Below are 21,626 nucleotides of genomic sequence, written 5' to 3' on the forward strand. Positions count from 1 at the left end.
AAAAAGTACATGATTATCTTTAGGACTGTAGTGAAGTAAAAGTAGTCAAAATATAAATAGTAAAGTACAGATACCCCCCAAAATAATTAAGTAGTACTTTAAAGTATTTTTACTTAAGTACTTTAAAACACTGGAAATTGGGCGAACTATTAGAAATTTAGCTGCCAGGAAATGGCGGAGCGATTTCTGCATATTGCACCTTTCAATGATGATCACATTTTTTGGTTGCACCTCAACTCAAATTGGTTTGAGTTTTAGCAACATTTAATCTTAAGAAAAGTGCTTTATTAGTGGTTGTACCTATCTTTTTTTTTTTACACAGTTCTTTTGAAGAATGTCGAGAATGACCGCCATCCCTGCAGTTAAATTCTTATATATTTTTTTACAACTGGCCCATTTAAGAATATAGTTGAATAGCCCTGGCCTAGAGATTACATGCGACATACACCTTTCATGTTCTTGGGGCGGCAGGGTAGCCTAGTGGTTAGAGTGTTGGACTAGTAACCGAAAGGTTGCAAGTTCAAATCCCTGAGCTGACAAGGTACAAATCTGTCGTTCTGCCCCTGAAAAGGCACTGTTCCTAGGCCGTCATTGAAAATAAGAATTTGTTCTTAACTGACTTGCCTAGTAAAATAAATAAATGTCCAAGAGACATGCTACTCAATTTTAGGTTTATGTGCAAAGGTTGCTTTGATGAAAGTATTTCATAGATGCTTCATATTGCAACTTGACACATCAAGTACTTATTGATTATTAATGTTAGTTAGAAGAATAGCATAATAATAGAGTTGTATACAAGACCTACCATCTCCAGGTTTTTCATAAGATTCCCAAATATTAGAATGGGTTGTGGACCAGGAGGAAAGTTTTTGGGTCTATTAACCTTTCGGAAGAAGATGAGGAGGTAGATGCATATCCACACAGAACAATTGAACACACCATACATGTTGTTCAGATCCAACCATAGTGACAGCACACTGCGCTCCTCTTCTCCAAAGTGACAGACATGGGCGTACACGCATGCGCACATTTGCACAAACAGTGTTCTGGTAAATAGAATTTGCCATCTATAATTCTCTATTTATTACACAGTCATTGTCAGTAGCGTGACCATAGCTTTTTTGTCATTACCACTGAGATTTTCTTCATGTATGCGATATGTCTATAGAGCAATGAGTATGCAATGAAAAAAAGTAGTAATATCAGACAAAATAGGCACCACATTCTCATTTTTAATTTCCTGGTACATGAATTGCAATTGATTAAGCATTTCTCAAACTGTAAAATCCTAAAGATTTAGCATAAGCATATCCTCGAAAAATGTATTATTATTTGACTGTTAAATGAAAGTAGTTAGGGCATGTAGAAAATAGAACTGTCCCTAAAAAAGGGCCACATTTGCAGTCTAATCCATAATAAACAAACATTTAGTGATCTTGTGATTTAGCATAGGTGATGAGGTAATATCTAATATTGCGAAATGCTTTACTAGCAACAGTTGACTTTCTTGTCAAGTTAAACGATTACTATTTATAGTGTACGCTTTTCATAGTATCTCATGTTTTGCAGGTGGCCCCTTAGCTTCACAAACCAAACCATCCCAGCATACCTCGTGTGTCCAACGGCTTCGGACGGTATGCTCGTTGAAATATTTTGCAGGCCTGTTTTTTTTTAATTATCAGGTCAATAATCTGGACCGGACCATATTGGATTATCCTACAATTAGTACCATGCAAAGTATTTTATATAGATAAATCTCACTTTAGCACGGCGAATGAAAAGGGGTTTCTAGCTAGCAAGTGAGTTTGGGCCGGCTAGCTAACGTTACTGTTGTACGGATTCGAACAAGAATTCCTAATCAGATGGAGTTGGAGTCGGAAAGAACCGAATTTGGAGCTATGGGTGACTCGCTTCAACCTCAAACCCCAAGTCGACACGAGAAGAGTCTAGGATTGCTTACAACCAAATTTGTATCTTTGCTACAAGAGGCCAAGGATGGAGTTCTAGACCTGAAAGCAGTAAGCATGCCTTATTCTTTGTTGTTGGCACGCGGATGTAAATGTAGCTTGTGGCTTGCTACCGTTAGTAGTAAATCTAAATCAAGGTTTTCGCTAGCTAACATTAGCCATCAGCGTGATACGTTGGGTCAAGTGTTTTTTTTCTTCTGTTTATGTGTTTGAATAGTTCAATTAACTCCCTAGTTTGTTACAATTTGCCCGTCCACTGAATGTAGGAAAAGTTGGCTAGCCAGTTGCCAAGTAACGTTACTTCTACTCCTCTGTTGAGGTCATACAGTCATTGGTTGAGGTACTAAGCAGCAAGCTAGCCAGCTAACTTGATATATTCTGCCCCCTGCAGCCGCAATGAAGACAAGCACGCAAGGCTGCACGTTGTTGTTGTGAACTGGATCTGGCAAAACAGTTAAAACCCGAACCCGGTTCAGAGTCACACACCCTTTTATGTAGCTAGAAACTAAATAAATCCGCAAGTCAAAATTATCATTGGTTAAATTATGCTGACAATATGTTAGCTTTTGTTTAGGCTGGGCGTGACTGACCACAATAGAATATATGTCATCCCATTGCAGTAATGAGGATTAACCCATCGTAGTTATCAGCACTAGCCATATGTTTATTGCTGTAAGTGCTTGTTGAAGACTCAATTATGTGTAACTTTGAAGCCCATGAATAGCTAAGATTCCTCAACGTTATAGAATCTACCAAGCTATTTGTTTTTAGCTGTGGATTTGTTCAATGGACCCCCAAACTGCTCTACACCAATGTATAAATAACATTGACCACTCTTTCTCTCCCACAGGCAGCAGACACCCTAGCTGTAAGACAGAAGCGACGCATCTATGACATCACCAATGTGCTTGAGGGCATCGGACTGATCGAGAAGAAGTCTAAGAACAGTATTCAGTGGAAGTAAGTCAAGGGCATGGCGTTATGGGCTCCGTTAGTAAATATTGGGTGACACCCTCTTGCCATTCAGAAACTACAAGTGTGCTAGCTGTCTGTTATGTAAGTGAAGTCAGATAAGGAGAGGTGTCTTAACTGTGTTCCTACCAATGCCTTGCGTTGACTGTTGTGTGTGTTATCCAGAGTCATATATTTAGAGAGTTGGGTCAATGGGGTTTCTGTCAGAACATTCCGAGAGCGGCACTTTCCTCCATAGCTGTTGCTAAGTGATAACACTTCCCGTGTTGTGCTCTCTATTTCTGAAATAGATTTTGAAAACTATAAACATTTCCAGTGAAAGTAGATATGCAAATTGTTGATACCACAACACGGTACATTTCTTTGTGATACCTGTTTCCTGTCCCCAGGGGTGTTGGTCCTGGCTGTAACACACAGGAGATAGCCGATAAACTCATTGATCTGAAGGCAGAACTGGATGATCTGGACAAGCGGGAGCACGAGTTGGATCAACAGAGGGTCTGGGTCCAGCAGAGCATCATGAACGTCACAGACGACTCACAGAACAGCCCATATCCTCAACTACAATCCCTCTGTCTAGTAGTCACTAAGCTTAGCAGATCTAGCGTGTTAGTTACTAGATATTTGTATTTATTTATTTCACCTTTATTTAACTAGGCACGTCAGTTAAGAACAAATTCTTATTTACAATGATGGCCTACCCTGGCCAAACCCGGACGACGCTGGGCCAATTGTGCGCCGCCCAATTACGGCCAGATGTGATACCGCCCAAATTCGAACCAGGGACTGTAGTGACTTCTCTTTCACTGAGATGCAGTGCCGTAGACCGCTGCGCCACTCGGGAGCCAAAATGGGTTAAGGTCACCCCAAGATGCTTTAGATGGTAGTGATCAGATTTTTAACTCAATGCTTAGCTCTTAAATTCATGTTGCAGTAGTAAATACAATCTTCACCCTTAACACAAGCACACTATGGCTTATGTAAAACACGAAGACCTCTGTAGTGCTTTCAAAGGTATGTTTCTCTCATATTTTTCTGTGTTGTTCAATTATCTTTTTGTTCTAAAAATAAAAAATAAAATCCCACTCACCCCATCTCTGGCCTCCACAGGTGACACTCTCCTAGCGATCCGCGCTCCCACAGGCACACAACTGGAGGTGCCCATACCTGAGTCGGTAAGTGTTTGTACTATTAGACCCAACTACTCTCCTCTTTCTGTCTCACCATCCTCAGATCAGGGGTCTCCAACTTGGATTCTGGCGAGCTGTTGGTTGTGCATGGCCTGACGACACACCCTGAATTGAATTCCTCTTCTCTATCGATTGCTACATACATTCAGTCTGAATCAGCAATCCTAGAGATCGTTTGTTTGACTTCAAAATAAATCAATCAGCGATTGGATCGTCTCAAACAAATTTAACCAATCAGAATATCAAAGTTGATAAGGTCATTATGTAGGCTGGCTCTTGCCCAACCCTTCGGTATCTGGGACCAATCAGAATGGTCAGAATGTGTTGGCATTCTAGAAATCATAGCGGGAGGAAGGCAAATCTAGACTCACTGTGAAGAAGAAACTTCAGTTTGTCTGGAGCGATGTGGATGGTAGCCAGCCAAGGTTGTGCATGCTTCTGTTCCAGCCTAGCACTAATTCTACTTTTAAAAATAAACTAATCGCAGTCTGGACAACGATTTATACAATTATATGAATCAACTGTGTCAGTGCTGGGTTGAGACAAAGGCCTACACGCAGCAGCTCTACAGAATCTGAGTTGGACTTCCCTGTGCCACGACCGTCTGACTGAGTGATTGTTGGCAGGTACTGATTGGACAGAAGAAGTATCAGATCCGTCTCAAGAGCTCAGCAGGACCCATTGAGGTTCTCCTTGTGAACAAGGACCCATCCAGCCCGTCTCCAGTGGTACTGTCCGTCCCCCCACCCGAGGACATGCTCCAGAGCCTTCCAGTGCCTGCTGCTGCCAACACAAAACCGACACCTACTGCCCCCTCACAGCCCAGCCAGCCTCTGGCCCACTCCTCCAACCCCAGTCCTGCCACACTCTTACCTGCCTGCACAGCTACTTCTAATCAGGCAGTCACCACTGCAGGTACGATTTGGTCTTTATCTGAGCAGTGTAGTTATTACGTGATGAAGTGAAATTGCATAAAAAGATGTCACTTATATCACCATCCTTCTTTTACAGTGTCCAGCACACCGACTGTTTCCACACCCACTACAAACACAAATGCCCAATCGACTCCCCTGTTGGACACCCAGCCTCTCCAGTCCTCTGCCTCATTGGATGGCTGCTGTTCTTCTTCAGCAGTCTTTGAACCAATCAAGGCTGACCCCTCAGAATGTAAGTGTCATCTGCTGTTTCCCTAAGATCATGATGCTTCTCTATCCTGCTACAAATTCATACAAGGGGGATACCGCATAACTACTACATTTACATCAGAGTCTAGGTTTATTTCGTGTGTTTAGATACTCTTTGTATCAATCGTTTTGGGGAGTTGTTGAGTGAGTGACTAATGTTTTCTGTCTTCTGTTTGTAGTGCTGTATTTCCCCAAAGAACTTTCAGACATGTTTGACCCGACTAAAGGTAAAGATCACCTCAAAATATTATGAAGTCTATTGAAGGAGTTGACATGTGTAACCACTGTATGAACATGCTATTACAGATTATATCAATGTATAGACAATCATTTGAAATTATAGATACCAGAATAGAAGTTGTATATCTTTATTCTAACCCCTCATCCTCATTTCCCATATCTCTCCCTCTCTTTCACACCATTTCTCTGAGTAGAGATCATGAGTGCAGACCTGTTGGAGGAGTTGATGTCTTCCGAGGGTAAGTTGACATTTATAAACTAGGTGGTTCGAGCCTTGAATGCTGATTGCCTGACAGCCGTGTTATATCAGACCATATACCACGGGTATGACAAAACATTTATTTTTACTGCTCTAATTACATTGATAACCAGTTTATAATAGCAATAAGGCACCTCTGGGGTTTGTGGCATATGGCTAATATACCACGGCTATGGGCTGTATCCTGACACTCTGCGTTGCGACGTGCATAAGAACAGTCCTTAGCTGTGGTATATTGGCCATATACCACACCACCTCAGGCCTTCTTGCTTAAGTATACAGTTCTGCTGACGTGGATTTGTGGATCAGCAAATATTTACTTAACCTATCACAACTAAAAGAGGGTTGTCTTTTAATTAGGAATGCACAATATATCGGTGAACATATAGGAATCGGACGATATTAGCTAAAAATGCCAACATTGGTATCGGCCCTATGTCTAGTTTAACGGCGATGTGCAAAGCCGATGTCAAAGCTGACGTGCATACCTATATAACGTAGGTACATGACGTAATGATGCCACATAAAATGTTGCGCTACATGTGTAACACAGCATTCCTAACCTAGCCCACAATGTCTGCTGTGTGGATCGAGCAGTCAACAAGTCGAGCAGTCATTTGAAAGAGTAAGAACAATTCAGCAAGACAACTCAACGACAAAATCCATTAACGCCATGATAATGGAATTCATTCAATCAACTATTCTCTGTCATGGGTGATGTTGGTTTTCGCCGACTGGTCGAGCACAGGTACACACCACCAAGTGCGCTATTTTTCAGATGTTGCCCTAACGGAAGTTACACAGTAATAGCGTCCCTGCTATTAGCTTCACGACATACGATGGAACGCCGTTTGGGTCTTTGCGTGTCAAAAAAGATGCACGTCAAATAACACTTTGACACATTAAATAAAGCTTTTAATTTGACATGTAAAATAACAGAGTTCTATTATAGAATGTTGTGTGTTTTGAATTTGCACGTGCAAGCCAAGTGCCACCACTACTATCAGTTGCACTGTCAAAGCTGTACAAAAAAGGTCTGCAAACACCGGCCACAAACGATGTGTTTACAATACCGCGTTGGTAATAAAGCATTATTTGTTCGACCGTAACTTCTGGGGTAGCTTGGTACCTTGCTAGCACCAATACAACCAGCCTACAACTGCAGTCATTTTCATTATTCTTAGCAATGATTTAGGAATCCTTGTGAGTAAGTATTAGCTAGGTAGCCACTTATTGTTCGCCCTTTGAAATTGAACTTAAGTAGCTAGCCAGCTAGTTAAACCTGTTGCCCAAAGCTAACGTTATAAGCAGCCAGCTAGCTTCATCTGGCTAGTGAAGCTCGACCAGACCGGGTTATGTGTTGTGAAGCAAGCCACAATAAGAATTTGGCACAATAGTGGAATTTGCCGTTTGCCTTCAAAATACAAGTACCTCTTTGAAAGTGATGTAAAAGGTTAATTGGTGGAATCTTGTCATATTTAGACTAGATAATGTTAATGGAATGGAATGTGAAGCAATGAAATTGTGAAGCAATGAAATCTGTCTACTCGGTGACACCCACAGAACACAACTGTGAAGAGTTTATGCAAATATTAACATTGTAGGACTGTGACTGTGTGAAAGCACCTTCCCAGTTAGCCTATTGTGTGTATTGACATTCATATTGCCCTGTACAGCCTATTGTGTGTATTGACATTCATATTGCCCTGTACAGCTTTACCTAAGGATTGGGTATTGGGGCGGCAGGGTAGCCTAGTGGTTAGAGAGTTGGACTAGTAACCGGAAGGTTGCAAGTTCAAACCCCTGAGCTGACAAGGTACAAATCTGTCGTTCTGCCCCTGAACCGGCAGTTAACCCACTATTCCTAGGCCGTCATTGAAAATAAGAATTTGTTCTTAACTGACTTTCCTAGTTAAATAAAGGTTAAAAAAATTAAATTAAATGGTGTATCAGTCTACTCAAGATATTTTTTATCAGACTCCAAAACATCCATGTAGTATTGTTTTTCCTCGGGAATAGTGTTCAATACACACAGGTTGACAATACATGTGACTCAATTAAGTTGTTTCAGAGTCCTGCAATAAGAGCTACGATGCTAATGTTCTCTGGGTGTCACTGAGTAGACTGATACCCCATGTCATTGATCCACAATCCATAGGTAAGGCTGTACAGTGAAATAAGTATGCCCCCAATGCAATTCTAAAGTATAATACATCCAGTGTGATTTCAACAGATTTTTGTCACATTAACAAATTATTGTCTTTTGTTGATTTTCTATAACATTCCAACCTCATTTAGCATGATCTATTCAATACTGGCAGAATTCTAGTATTTGTATTCATTTGTATCACTGTCAATTGCAAACTCTTATTTTGAAGGCTAACCGCAGAGTCAACAATTGTGGCTAATCCTTATTGTGGCTAGCTTCACATAGATGGGTCCGACCACCATTAATCAAATAAGAACTGTCTTATGAAGTAGGGTTATTTTAGATGATGACGCCTAGCTATATAGTTAGCTAGCTAACTATAGCTACTGAAACAGATTGTCGTTTTGCTATACTTTTGGGGAAGAACATTGTTTGCATCCATGAGCGAGCTAGCTAGCTTTTTTTTATGACCAGCACTCTAGGTGCGCGATACAACTTTACCAGCATCATAGCATACATATCGATGAATCGTTGTGATATATGAAATAGTGATAGTGTAATCAATGTGTAATAACTACGTACAAAAATTATGAATGCGTTAAATTATTATGTGACGTGCAGTCATATTCAGGCCCTGATTGTTCAACAAGCTTATTTAACACGTCAAATAGTGTTATTTGACGTGTATCTTTTTTGACACGCAAAGATCCAAACGGTGTTCCATAGAAATCCTGGTTAAGAACGAAACGACTGAACAAATTAACAACGAAACAGAGCAGCAAGTAAGTGAAATAAATAGGTTTTGATTGATTTACTGGTAATGGGGACATACGTAAATGCCAACAAAATAACTTTTTGGTCAGTGTGGTGTGTGTGTGTGTGTGTGTGTGTGTGTAACCTTAACTAGGAAAAAACCTTAACTAGGAAAAAAAATCTTATTTACAATGACTGCCTATCCCGGACGACGCTGGGCCTGTTGTGCACCGCCCTATAGGACTCCCAATCACAGCCAGATGTGATAGGGCCTGGATTCGAACCAGGGACTTTTGTGACGCCTCTTGCACTGAGATGCAGTGTCTTAGATCGCTGTGTTCATGTGTGTGTGTTAACTGTACTAGAATGCTAGTACGTTTTTCTTATATCGGTTACCTGTATCGGGTATTTGACAAGGAAAATATTGGGTATCAGCCAAAAATGGCATATCGGTGCATCACTACTTTTAATCTCTTATGTCCCTCTCTTTTTCCTAGTGTTCTCTCCACTCCTCCGTCTATCGCCCCCTCCGGGTGACCACGACTACATATATAACCTGGACGAAACCGAAGGCCTGTGTGACCTCTTTGATGTTCCGATTCTTAACCTTTGACCTCTGAGCTGAGTTCCCAAAAATGTATTATGTAAGGAAATTTAAGAATCATTTTTACCATTTTCTATGGAAAAAAAACAAATGTGTGATTCTATTTTTGGATCCTGGTGTATTATAAGATTTTTCTGTGTAAACAATTAAGTGTTTTGATGTCGTACCCAAATATTTCCACTAAACATTGGCAGCAAATGTTTGAGGGCGTAGTGGCTTTAGGTTAGATAAAAAGGGGTATAGTCCTCTCCAATCTGAACGGATGATCTCTCAGGTGAAATGTCTCGCATTCATGCTGACCTGTGATTAACTCTATTCCCTCATTTATCTATGTTTGAAATATATATGTAACAAACTGGCAACGGCAGTCATCATCACACTCTGATCCTCATCAACTCGGTGTCAACAGATTCAAAGACACCTAGGCAGCTGCATACACTCGGACAGTACGCACGAATGTGTACAGATACACAGCTGATAAAAGTTATGCGCTTTTGTTCTGTATATAGAGAATATTTATATTTTGTATTAAGAGCCTTTGTGGAGTTGTGTATAATGAACTACATGTGAAATACATTGAGACAGCAGTAGTGAACTAGGGTGCCAAACAAAGACAGAGACAGTTTAAGTGTTTCAGATGTTGCTCGCATTGGATCAACTGCTAAAACTGCTACACGTTTATCATTCACTTTGGCCCCCTTGCGTTGTTTTGCCAGTAAGTTTTTTTTCTTGCAAATTATGTATATGAATATTATTTTATTCAGTTTGTTTGTAAAACGATTCAACTTTTTTTTTTTTTTTTTTTTTTAACAGATACGGTAATTAGTTCCTATCAAGTAGGGGTTAGTGCTTTGAGAACTGGTCTATAGTCTGTATATGTTGCTCAGAACTGTGTTCAATACAAAAAACGTTCCCCAACATGCTTTCACCATGACTATGGAAACACAAATGTTGACTTTGTTATTTTTGTGAGAGAATATTTATTTAAATTTTCCTTCTGTTTTCATTCTTGTTTTCATTCATTCCCAGAATACATTGTTTCCCTTTTATTATAGAAGAGCATTTTTTATACACCACTATAACAACACTACTGTTCAAAAGTTTGGGATCACTTACAAATGTCCTTGTTTTTGAAAGAAAAGCACATTTTCTGTCCATTAAAATAACATCAAGTTGATCAGAAATACAGTGTAGACATTGTTAATGACTATTGTAGCTGGAAATGGCAGGATTTTATTTTTATGGATTATCTACATAGGCGCACAGAGGCCCATTATCAGCAACCATCACTCCTGTGTTCCAATGGCTAATTGATCATTAGAAAAACCCTTTTGCAATTATGTTAGCGCAGTTGAAAACTGTTGTCCTGATTAAAGAAGCAATAAAACTGGTCTTCTTTAGACTAGTTGAGTATCTGGAGCATCAGCATTTGTTGGTTTGATTACAGACTCAAGATGGCCAGAAACAAATTCTTTCTTCTGAAACTCGTCAGTCTATTCTTGTTCTGAGAAATGAAAGCTATTCCATGCGAAAAATCGCCAAGAAACTGAAGATCTCGTACAACGCTCTGTACTACTCCCTTCACAGAACAGAGAGAACTGCCTTTGACCAGAATAGAACGAGGAGTGGGAGGCCCCGGTGCACAACTGAGCAAGAGGACAAGTACATTAGTGTCTAGTTTGAGAAACAGACGCCTCAGTCTGGCCAACAAAAACAGAATATTAAGATGGGCAAAAGAACACAGACACTGGACAGAGGAACTCTGCCTAAAAGGCCAGCATCCCGGAGTCGCCTCTTCACTTTTGACGTTGAGACTGGTGTTTTGCAGGTACTATTTAAAGAAGCTGCCAAAGATAATCCTGAAAGAGCTGCAAAGCTCCACAGCGGAGATTGGAGTAGCTGTCCATAGAACCACTAAGCTGTACACTCCACAGAGCTGGGCTTTACGGAAGAGTGGCCAGAAGAAAATAAGCAAACTTGTTTGGCGTTCGCCAAAAGGCATGTGGGAGACTCCCCAAACATATGGAAGAAGGTACTCTGGTCAGATGAGACAAAAATGTAGCTTTTTGTCCATCAAGGAAAACACTGGTGCAAACCCAACACCTTTCATCACCCCAAGAACACCATCCCCACAGTGAAGCATGGTGGTGGCAGCATCATGCTGTGGGGATGTTTCTCATTGGCGGGGACTGGGAAACTGGTCAGAACTGAAGGAATGATGGATGGCGCTAAATACAGGGAAATTCTTCATGGAAACTGGGACGGAGGTTCACCTTCCAGCAGGACAATTACCTTAAGCATACTGCTAAAGCAACACTCAAGTGGTTTAAGGGGAAACATTTAAATGTCTTGGAATGGCCTAGTCAAAGCCCAGACCTCAATCCAAGAATCTGTGGTATGACTTAAAGAAGTACACCAGCGTAACCCATCCAACTTGAAGGAGCTGTAGCAGTTTTGCCTTGAAGAATGGGGAAAAAACCCAGTGGCTAGATGTGCCAAGCTTATAGAGACATACCCCAAGAGACTTGCAGCTGTAATTGCTGCAAAAGGTGTTTCTACAAAGTACTGACTTTGGGGGGGTGAATATTTATGCACGCCCAAGTTCAGTTTTTTATGTCTTATTTCTTGTTTGTTTCACAATAAAAAAAAATATTTTGCATCTTCAAAGTTGTAGGCATGTTATGTAAATCAAATGATACAACCCCCCCAAAAAATCTATTTTAATTCCAGGTTATAAGGCAACAAAATAGGAAAAATGCCAAGGGGGGTGAATACTTTCACTAGCCACTGTCTATGTGTGGGTGTGTGTGTGTATGTATATATATATATATATATATATATATATATGTGTGTGTGTGTGTGTGTGTGTGTGTGTGTGTTGAAAGCGTTCCACAGTGATGATGGTCCATGTTGACTCCAAAGCTTCCCACAGTTTTGTCAAGTTGGCTGGATGTCCTGTGGGTGGTGGACCATTCTTGATACACGTGGGAAACTGTTGAGCGTGAAAATACCAAGCAGCGTTGCAGTACTTGACCCAAACTGCTGTGCCTGGCACCTACACCAGTGTTTTATTGCCCCCCCCCCCCCCCCCTACAGGTTTTTGAGCAAAAAAAAAAGAGTTCAATTTCCATTGTTTTCTATTAAAAAATGTAAAAAAACACCAGGAAATCAGCTCCAATTTATTTTAATTTGGGAAATCTGTTCCTATGTATTTCCAAACATAATAGAGCGACACGTGATCATATACAAATGTAAGCAAGGTTTGAAATAATCTTTTAATAAAATATGTCTGGGCTTCTTGCTGTCAATTTGCAGGCTACAAATGATTTGTTATTATGTTCCGGCCCCCAACCATCCGCTCAAAAAAAGAAATCAGCCCGTGGCTGAATCTAGTTGATGATCCCTGCCCTACACTGATCGAAGTTGATTTAAGAAGTTACAATAAGACATCATAGCATTCACCTGGTCAGTCTTTGTCATGGAAAGAGCAGGTGTTCTTAATGTTTCTATACTCAGTGTATATCTGTCAGATATATTACTAATTTGTGGTTATGGTGTATGAACTATATTGACAAAACTAGCATCTGTATCAAACTTCTCTCACATCATTGCACTTTACACCACTCCAACCCGTTAAGATTGCACCATCGGTCTGGGTTGGGTGGTGTTGCCAGTTCACTGAAGCCTTCATTGCCCAGGGAATTGAAGCTGAGTCTGCTTACATGTAACATTGGATGTGTTAAGAGGCTCAGAGGATCTACAGTATCATTCCATTCGTAATAATAGGATCATGATGACTAAACTGTTGAGTTACATCACACATGAAAGGAATATATATATTTTTAAATATGTATTTGTAAACTTTGCATAGTTTTTTCCCGTTTTTGTCTTATCTTATTGTTGTTGGCAGAGAAGGCCAAATTGCAGGTAATGCAATGTTAGAACTTACTATGGCTAAAGAACCCCATATACAACTATGATGACTGCATGAATTGGATTGCAAAACATGTAGCATTGGCTGCTGCACAGATCTGTAGGTAGGTTATCCAAAATCAAGATAATATAATCTGACACAATATTTATCAGACCAGATTCATATTTATGGATTAGTAGTAGCCTATATAATTGAAATACCATACATATTTGAATGCGGACAACGATCACATCATTCCCCCCAAAAATGTATTACATTTTTAAATACTGAATGTGGAAAATATGCGCCATATTTTAGTGTATTCTAAACCCACCTATACTAATTTTGAGCGCTCTATAGGTGTTTCACTGAATTTCCCCTTGAAATGAAAATGCATTTACAGTAGACCTACTGTAATGTTGGAAAAGTTGGGACGGGTCTATGGTCTACAACAGGGCGGCAGGTGGCCTAGCGGTTAAGATCGTTGGGCCAGTAACTGAAAGTTGACTGGTTTGAAAATCAGCTGATTTGATTAAAAAAACTCTGTGCCCTTGAGCAAGGCACTTAACCCTAATTGCTCATGTAAATAGCTCTGGATAAGAGTGTCTGCAAAATACCTCAAATGTAACATGGATGGGCAACTCCAGTCCTTCGGGACATGAGTGTCACACTTTTGCCCCAGCTAACACCTGAGTCCAATAATCAAGTAATCATGATCTTCAGTTTAGACTGCAATTAGTTTAATAATCTGAAATTGCTAAGGATGGGGGGGAAAGTGTGACACCATCCTAGGTTTACAACAATGATTTATATATACTCACACTAACTCTTTAGACCCCAATAGAATTATACTGTAGATTACTGAGAATTTTCACACATTTCAAACAAAGACATAGCAAAAAAAAAAGACAACTACAAGTTAACTTAGTTGTAATGAGCACTTTTCTTTAATATGACACTGCATTCATGTAAATAGGAATAACACTCATTTTGTGTAGACAATCACTATCAAAAAATACTATCTCTCAACACAACATAGAACCCTAGAGTATTTCAATTGTATATTTGACTAAATTACTCACTCAAAATATATACAGTACCAATCAAAAGTTTGGACACCTACTCATTCAAGGGTTTTTATTTATTTTTTACTATCTTCTACATTGTAGAGTAATTATATACACTGCTCAAAAAAATAAAGGGAACACTAAAATAACATCCTAGATCTGAATGAATGAAATATTCTTATTAAATACTTTTTTCTTTACATAGTTGAATGTGCTGACAACAAAATCACACAAAAATGATCAATGGAAATCAAATGTATCAACCCATGGAGGTCTGGATTTGGAGTCACACTCAAAATTAAAGTGAAAAACCACACTACAGGCTGATCCAACTTTGATGTAATGTCCTTAAAACAAGTTAAAATGAGGCTCAGTAGTGTGTGTGGCCTCCACGTGCCTGTATGACCTCCCTACAATGCCTGGGCATGCTCCTGATGAGGTGGCGGATGGTCTCCTGAGGGATCTCCTCCCAGACCTGGACTAAAGCATCCGCCAACTCCTGGACAGTCTGTGGTGCAACGTGGCGTTGGTGGATGGAGCGAGACATGATGTCCCAGATGTGCTCAATTGGATTCAGGTCTGGGGAACGGGCGGGCCAGTCCATAGCATCAATGCCTTCCTCTTGCAGGAACTACTGACACACTCCAGCCACATGAGGTCTAGCATTGTCTTGCATTAGGAGGAACCCAGGGCCAACCGCACTAGCATATGGTCTCACAAGGGGTCTGAGGATCTCATCTCGGTACCTAATGGCAGTCAGTGTACCTCTGGCGAGCACATGGAGGGCTGTGCGGCCCCCCAAAGAAATGCCACCCCACACCATGACTGACCCACCGCCAAACCGGTCATGCTGGAGGATGTTGCAGGCAGCAGAACGTTCTCCACCGCGTCTCCAGACTGTCACGTCTGTCACATGTGCTCAGTGTGAACCTGCTTTCATCTGTGAAGAGCACAGGGCGCCAGTGGCGAATTTGCCAATCTTGATGTTCTCTAGCAAATGCCAAACATCCTGCACGGTGTTGGGCTGTAAGCACAACCCCCACCTGTGGACGTCGGGCTCTCATACCACCCTCATGGAGTCTGTTTCTGACCGTTTGAGCAGACACATGCACATTTGTGGCCTGCTGGAGGTCATTTTGCAGGGCTCTGGCAGTGCTCCTCCTTGCACAAAGGCGGAGGTAGTGGTCCTGCTGCTGGGTTGTTGCCCTCCTACGGCCTTCTCCACGTCTCCTGATGTACTGGCCTGTCTCCTGGTAGCGCCTCCATGCTCTGAACACTACGCTGACAGACACAGCAAACCTTCTTGCCACAGCTCGCATTGATGTGCCATCCTGGGTGAGCTGCACTACCTGAGCCACTTGTGTGGGTTGTAGACTCCGTCTCATGCTACCACTAGAGTGAAAGCACCGCCAGCATTCAAAAGTGACCAAAACATCAGCCAGGAAGCATAGGAACTGAGAAGTTCCTTTATTGGGGGTGTCTTGCTAATTGCCTATAATTTCCACCTGTTGTCTATTCCCATTTGCACAACAGCATGTGAAATTTATTGTCAATCAGTGTTGCTTCCTAAGTGGACAGTTTGATTTCACAGAAGTGTGATTGACTTGGAGTTACATTGTGTTGTTTAAGTGTTCCCTTTATTTTTTTGAGCAGTGTATATTTGAGATTCTTCAAAGTAGCCACCTTCTGCCTAGATGACAGCTTTGTACACTCTTGACATTCTCTCAACCAGCTTCATGAGGTAGTCATCTGGAATGCATTGCAATTAACAGGTGTGCCATGTTAAAAGTTAATTTGTGGAATTTGTAGGGGTGGTATACAGAAGATAGCACTATTTGGTAAAAGACCAAGTCTTATTATTGGTGTCCTTTAGTAGTGGTTTCTTTGCAGTAAGTCAACCATGAAGGCCTCATTCACACAGTCTCCTCTGAACAGTTGCGATGTGTCTATTACTTGTACTCTGTGAAGCATTTATTTGGGCTGCAATTTCTGAGGCTGGTAACTCTAATGAACTTATCCCCTGCAGCAGAGGTAACTCTGGGTCTTCCTTTCCTGTGGCGGTCCTCATGAGAGCCAGTTTCATCATAGCACTTGATGGTGTTTGCGACTGCACTTGAAGAAACTTTCAAAATTCTTGAAATCATCCGTATTGACTGAACTTCAAGTCTTAAAATGGACTGTTGTTTCTCTTTGCTTATTTGAGCTGTTCTTAATATGGACTTAGTATTTTACCAAATAGGGCTATATTCTATACCACCCCTAACCCCTAAGAAATTCCACAAATTAACTTTTAACAAGGCAGACCTGTTAATTTAAATTAATTCCAGGTGACTACTTCATGAAGCTGGTTGAGAGAATGCCAAGAGTGTGCAAAGCTGTCATCAAGCCAAAGGGTGGCTACTTTGAAGAATCTCAAATATAAAATATATTTAGATTTTTTAAAACACTTTTTTGGTTACTATATGATTCCAAATGTGTTATTTCATAGTTTTGATGTCTTCCCTATTATTCTACAATGTAGAAAATAGTAAAAATAAAGAAAAACCCTTGAATGAGTAGGTGTCCAAATATTTTACATACACTACCGTTCAAACGTTTCAGTATTTTTTTAAATGTATTGGCCAGTCTGAGATATGGCTTTTTCTTTGCAACTCTGCCTAGAAGGCCAGTATCTAACAGAAGGGGGAATTAACAAAGATTCACTGACAACAACCAAAACAAAACAAAACAAAACAGATGGGTTCTGAAAGTTAACTAGCAACAACAACTGGGACCTAAAAGACATCCACCATGAGCGTCCCCTAAATGCCCCCTGAGATACAAACAAAAGAAAAACCCATTACTAAACTTAAAGACAGAATGCAAACCAAAAAGTTGAACAAAACAAAAACAGGGAAGATCAGACAAAGGAATGTTTTTCTAGAAATCTAAGGGTCAACTAAAGGTGTTGACCCTTCGCATCTCTCAAGACAACTGGAGCACGGGGCCAGCCACTCTTAAATATCACTTGGGCCAGCACTGGTGAAACTCCTTCTGAATAACTATATAGACAAGCCAGCACAGGTGTAACACATATTGACTAATGAGGTGACACAAATCGGTGCTCCCTACGTACTAATGTGCTAAAAGTCCAGCCTCATGCACAGACAGAAAATAGTGTACGTGCTGTATATCCACCATTTTCTGCCAGTGCGTCCAACATTATAGTTGCTCCTGAGCTGGTCAAGATGGTCAACCCTGACAATTTTCTTGTTATAATTCATTACAAACTCTGCAAAAGATATACATTTGTTCTGTCTGAACTTAAGACAATGGTTTGAGGATGTCCTTCCCTGAGCTGTTTGTGGACAGAAAATACACCTCTCTTTAGTCCCTCCAGCGACATGCCGTTACATGATCTACTGACCATTTCACACTGACCTCTCTGGAGCTTGCCCTCCATAATGGCCTTGGGGAAGTTCTTACGATTGGGCCTTACTGTGCCACAATAATATGTGTTGGTGTCAAGCAAGTCTCTCACCAGAGGAATGGATTTGAAAAAGTTGTCTGCGTAAAGATGGGTGGTGTGACAATAGGTAGCCTCTCATGCTTCACCCCACCCCTACCCTCCCGACCTATGTGCACATTGAAAACAAGGCAGTAACCAGTCAATGAGTCACACAGACACCATATTTTAAACCCCCACTTCACTGGGTTCTTCAGCATGATCTGTTTCCATAAAGAGTCTACTGTCAAATTGGATCATTGCCTCATCCACAGAGAGGGCTTGCCAGGGATGAAATAGTTTGGGGAAGTTGTGTTGCAAAATGTGGATGAAAGGCCTAATCTGTCTCATTTGTTGAATTTGGATCCAAAAAGTGCATGTACCTACATAGCTGCTCAATGTGTTTGCGTGCCATTTTACTAGCTACACTGAGGGCTGCATCAGTGGACCAGTACCAATGAGAGAGGTGGATTCCCATGAGAGTATTGATGCCTATGAACATTTTCAATTACATATTCAGACTCAGGGGAGGATGGCCAAAAATCCACTGTTTTATTTTATAGTATTTATTTTTTTATTTCAATCTTCAATGCTGTTACACAAAGCGTGCCATGAGTATGAAAATTATATATTCTGAATTGGGGAAGGATGGACAAAAATCCACGGCTTGTTTTTGTTTTCTAGATTTTTTGTTGTTGCTTTCAGTCTTCTAAGGCTCTTTCTGTTTAAGGAGCAGGTTGTTGGGGTGGGAGGAGGGTGACTAATGACCTGACAAAGATTCAACTCAGATCAAGCTACCCAGGAAAAGGGCTGAAAATAGCCCATATTATGACATCTATAGCAATATGTGTTTTTAGTCATGAGGTTACGTGAAACACAAACAAAGTAAATCAAATCAAATGTATTTATATAGCCCTTCGTACATCAGCTGATATCTCAAAGTTCTGTACAGAAACCCAGCCTAAAACCCCAAACAGCAAGCAATGCAGGTGTAGAAGTATGGTGGCTAGGAAAAACTCCCTAGAAAGGCCAAAACCTAGGGAGGAACCAGGCTATGTGGGGTGGCCAGTCCTCTTCTGGCTGTGCCGGGTGGAGATTATTACAGAACATGGCCAAGATGTTCAAATGTTCATAAATGACCAGCATGGTCTTATAATAATAAGGCAGAACAGTTGAACCTGGAGCAGCAGCACGGTCAGATGGACTGGGGACAGCAAGGAGTCATCATGTCAGGTAGTCCTGGGGCATGGTCCTAGGGCTCAGGTCCTCCAGGAGAGAGAAAAAAGAGAGAATTAGAGAGAGCATATGTGGGGTGGCCAGTCCTCTTCTGGCTGTGCCGGGTGGAGATTATAACAGAACATGGCCAAGATGTTCAAATGTTCATAAATGATCAGCATGTTCGAATAATAAGAAGGCAGAACAGTTGAAACTGGAGCAGCAGCACGGCCAGGTGGACTGGGGACAGCAAGGAGTCATCATGTCAGGTAATCCTGGGGCATGGTCCTAGGGCTCAGGTCCTCCGAGAGAGAGAAGGAGAGAATTAGAGAACGCACACTTAGATTCACACAGGACACCGAATAGGACAGGAGAAGTACTCCAGATATAACAAACTGACCCTAGCCCCCCGACACATAAACTACTGCAGCATAAATACTGGAGGCTGAGACAGGAGGGGTCAGGAGACACTGTGGACCCATCCGAGGACACCCCCGGACAGGGCCAAACAGGAAGGATATAACCCCACCCACTTTGCCAAAGCACAGCCCCCACACCACTAGAGGGATATCTTCAACCACCAACTTACCATCCTGAGACAGGGCCGAGTATAGCCCACAAAGATCTCCGCCATGGCACAACCCAAGTGGGGGCGCCAACCCAGACAGGATGACCACATCGGTGAATCAACCCACTCAGGTGACGCACCCCTTCCAGGGACGGCATGAGAGAGCCCCAGTAAGCCAGTGACTCAGCCCCTGTAATAGGGTTAGAGGCAGAGAATCCCAGTGGAAAGAGGGGAACCGGCCAGGCAGAGACAGCAAGGGCGGTTCGTTGCTCCAGAGCCTTTCCGTTCACCTTCCCACTCCTGGGCCAGACTACACTCAATCATATGACCCACTGAAGAGATGAGTCTTCAGTAATGACTTAAAGGTTGAGACCGAGTTTGCGTCTCTGACATGGGTAGGCAGACCGTTCCATAAAAATGGAGCTCTATAGGAGAAAGCCCTGCCTCCAGCTGTTTGCTTAGAAATTCTAGGGACAATTAGGAGGCCTGCGTCTTGTGACCGTAGCGTACGTGTAGGTATGTACGGCAGGACCAAATCAGAGAGATAGGTAGGAGCAAGCCCATGTAATGCTTTGTAGGTTAGCAGTAAAACCTTGAAATCAGCTCTTGCTTTGACAGGAAGCCAGTGTAGAGAGGCTAGCACTGGAGTAATATGATCAAATTTTTTGGTTCTAGTCAGGATTCTAGCAGCCGTATTTAGCACCAACTGAAGTTTATTTAGTGCTTTATCCGGGTAGCCGGAAAGTAGAGCATTGCAGTAGTCTAACGTAGAAGTGACAAAAGCTTGGATTAATTTTTCTGCATCATTTTTGGACAGAAAGTTTCAGATTTTTGCAATGTTACATAGATGGAAAAAAGCTGTCCTTGAAATGGTCTTGATATGTTCTTCAAAAGAGAGATCAGGGTCCAGAGTAATGCCGAGGTCCTTCACAGTTTTATTTGAGACGACTGTACAACCATTAAGATTAATTGTCAGATTCAACAGAAGATCTCTTTGTTTCTTGGGACCTAGAACAAGCATCTCTGTTTTGTCCGAGTTTAATAGTAGAAAGTTTGCAGCCATCCACTTCCTTATGTCTGAAACACATGCTTCTAGCAAGGGCAATTTTGGGGCTTCACCATGTTTCATTGAAATGTACAGCTGTGTGTCATCCGCATAGCAGTGAAAGTTAACATTATGTTTTCGAATAACATCCCCAAGAGGTAAAATATATAGTGAAAACAATAGTGGTCCTAAAACGGAACCTTGAGGAACACCGAAATGTACAGTTGATTTGTCAGAGGACAAACCATTCACAGAGACAAACTGATATCTTTCTGACAGATAAGATCTAAACCAGGCCAGAACTTGTCCGTGTAGACCAATTTGGGTTTCCAATCTCTCCAAAAGAATGTGGTGATCGATAAATATAAATATGTGTGTATCACAGTTTAGTGTGAACCCTTTTTACTCCACTCAACACAGGATTTAATATTATCCAGCACACAATCCCAACAAAGAAGACCAGGACAGGTAAGTATGCTCAAGGTAAGTTTTATTTTAAATTCATGGGTTAACATGGATCGGACCCCGATCCCACATCGGGCATGCAAAGGTGACACACTGCACACTGATATGGCACTGCAACAATGTGGTGAAAGGCACCACAAATCTCACTCTACTGCACACTGTGAATTATTCTGATATGGCACTGCAACAAGATAGTTATTCTAAGGGAAGGCACTGCAAACAATATGGTGAAAGGCATTACAATCTCGCTCTATTGCTGCACACAATATGGGGCCCACCCTTGGCCCTGCTCTACTCTGCCAACCCTCTAACGGACTCTACTGCTATGGGACAAACTATAGAGGGGGAAAGACAGACAAGACAACATATAGAAAGGGTGGGGATCGGTTCATTTTCGAATCCGAGTGTAAATAGAGACGAATATACTGATAAAAGTCACCTTGTCCAAGAGAGATTTAAATGGTTATCAAAACGCCAAGCCAGGGTAAGCCTACATGAAATACAGGCCTTATTTTAAGTTTATAAAATGATGGAAAAACGATTGGAACCAT

General features: G+C 41.4%; 1 protein-coding gene across 1 annotated transcript; it reads left to right on the top strand.

Moving 5' to 3' along the window:
• Positions 1-1,569: 1,569 nt before the first annotated feature.
• On the top strand, positions 1,570-10,378 carry LOC109867518 (transcription factor E2F4-like). The gene is made up of 10 exons (XM_020456711.2): positions 1,570-2,018; positions 2,818-2,927; positions 3,329-3,490; positions 3,910-3,953; positions 4,050-4,114; positions 4,756-5,044; positions 5,141-5,296; positions 5,493-5,540; positions 5,748-5,792; positions 9,212-10,378. Exons 1-10 carry the CDS (start codon positions 1,863-1,865, stop codon positions 9,325-9,327), a joined length of 1,191 nt encoding a protein of 396 aa, XP_020312300.1. The 5' UTR covers positions 1,570-1,862; the 3' UTR covers positions 9,328-10,378.
• Positions 10,379-21,626: the final 11,248 nt, after the last annotated feature.

The sequence above is a fragment of the Oncorhynchus kisutch genome, linkage group LG22, assembly GCF_002021735.2.
Source record: "Oncorhynchus kisutch isolate 150728-3 linkage group LG22, Okis_V2, whole genome shotgun sequence".
NCBI classification, from domain to species: domain Eukaryota; kingdom Metazoa; phylum Chordata; class Actinopteri; order Salmoniformes; family Salmonidae; genus Oncorhynchus; species Oncorhynchus kisutch.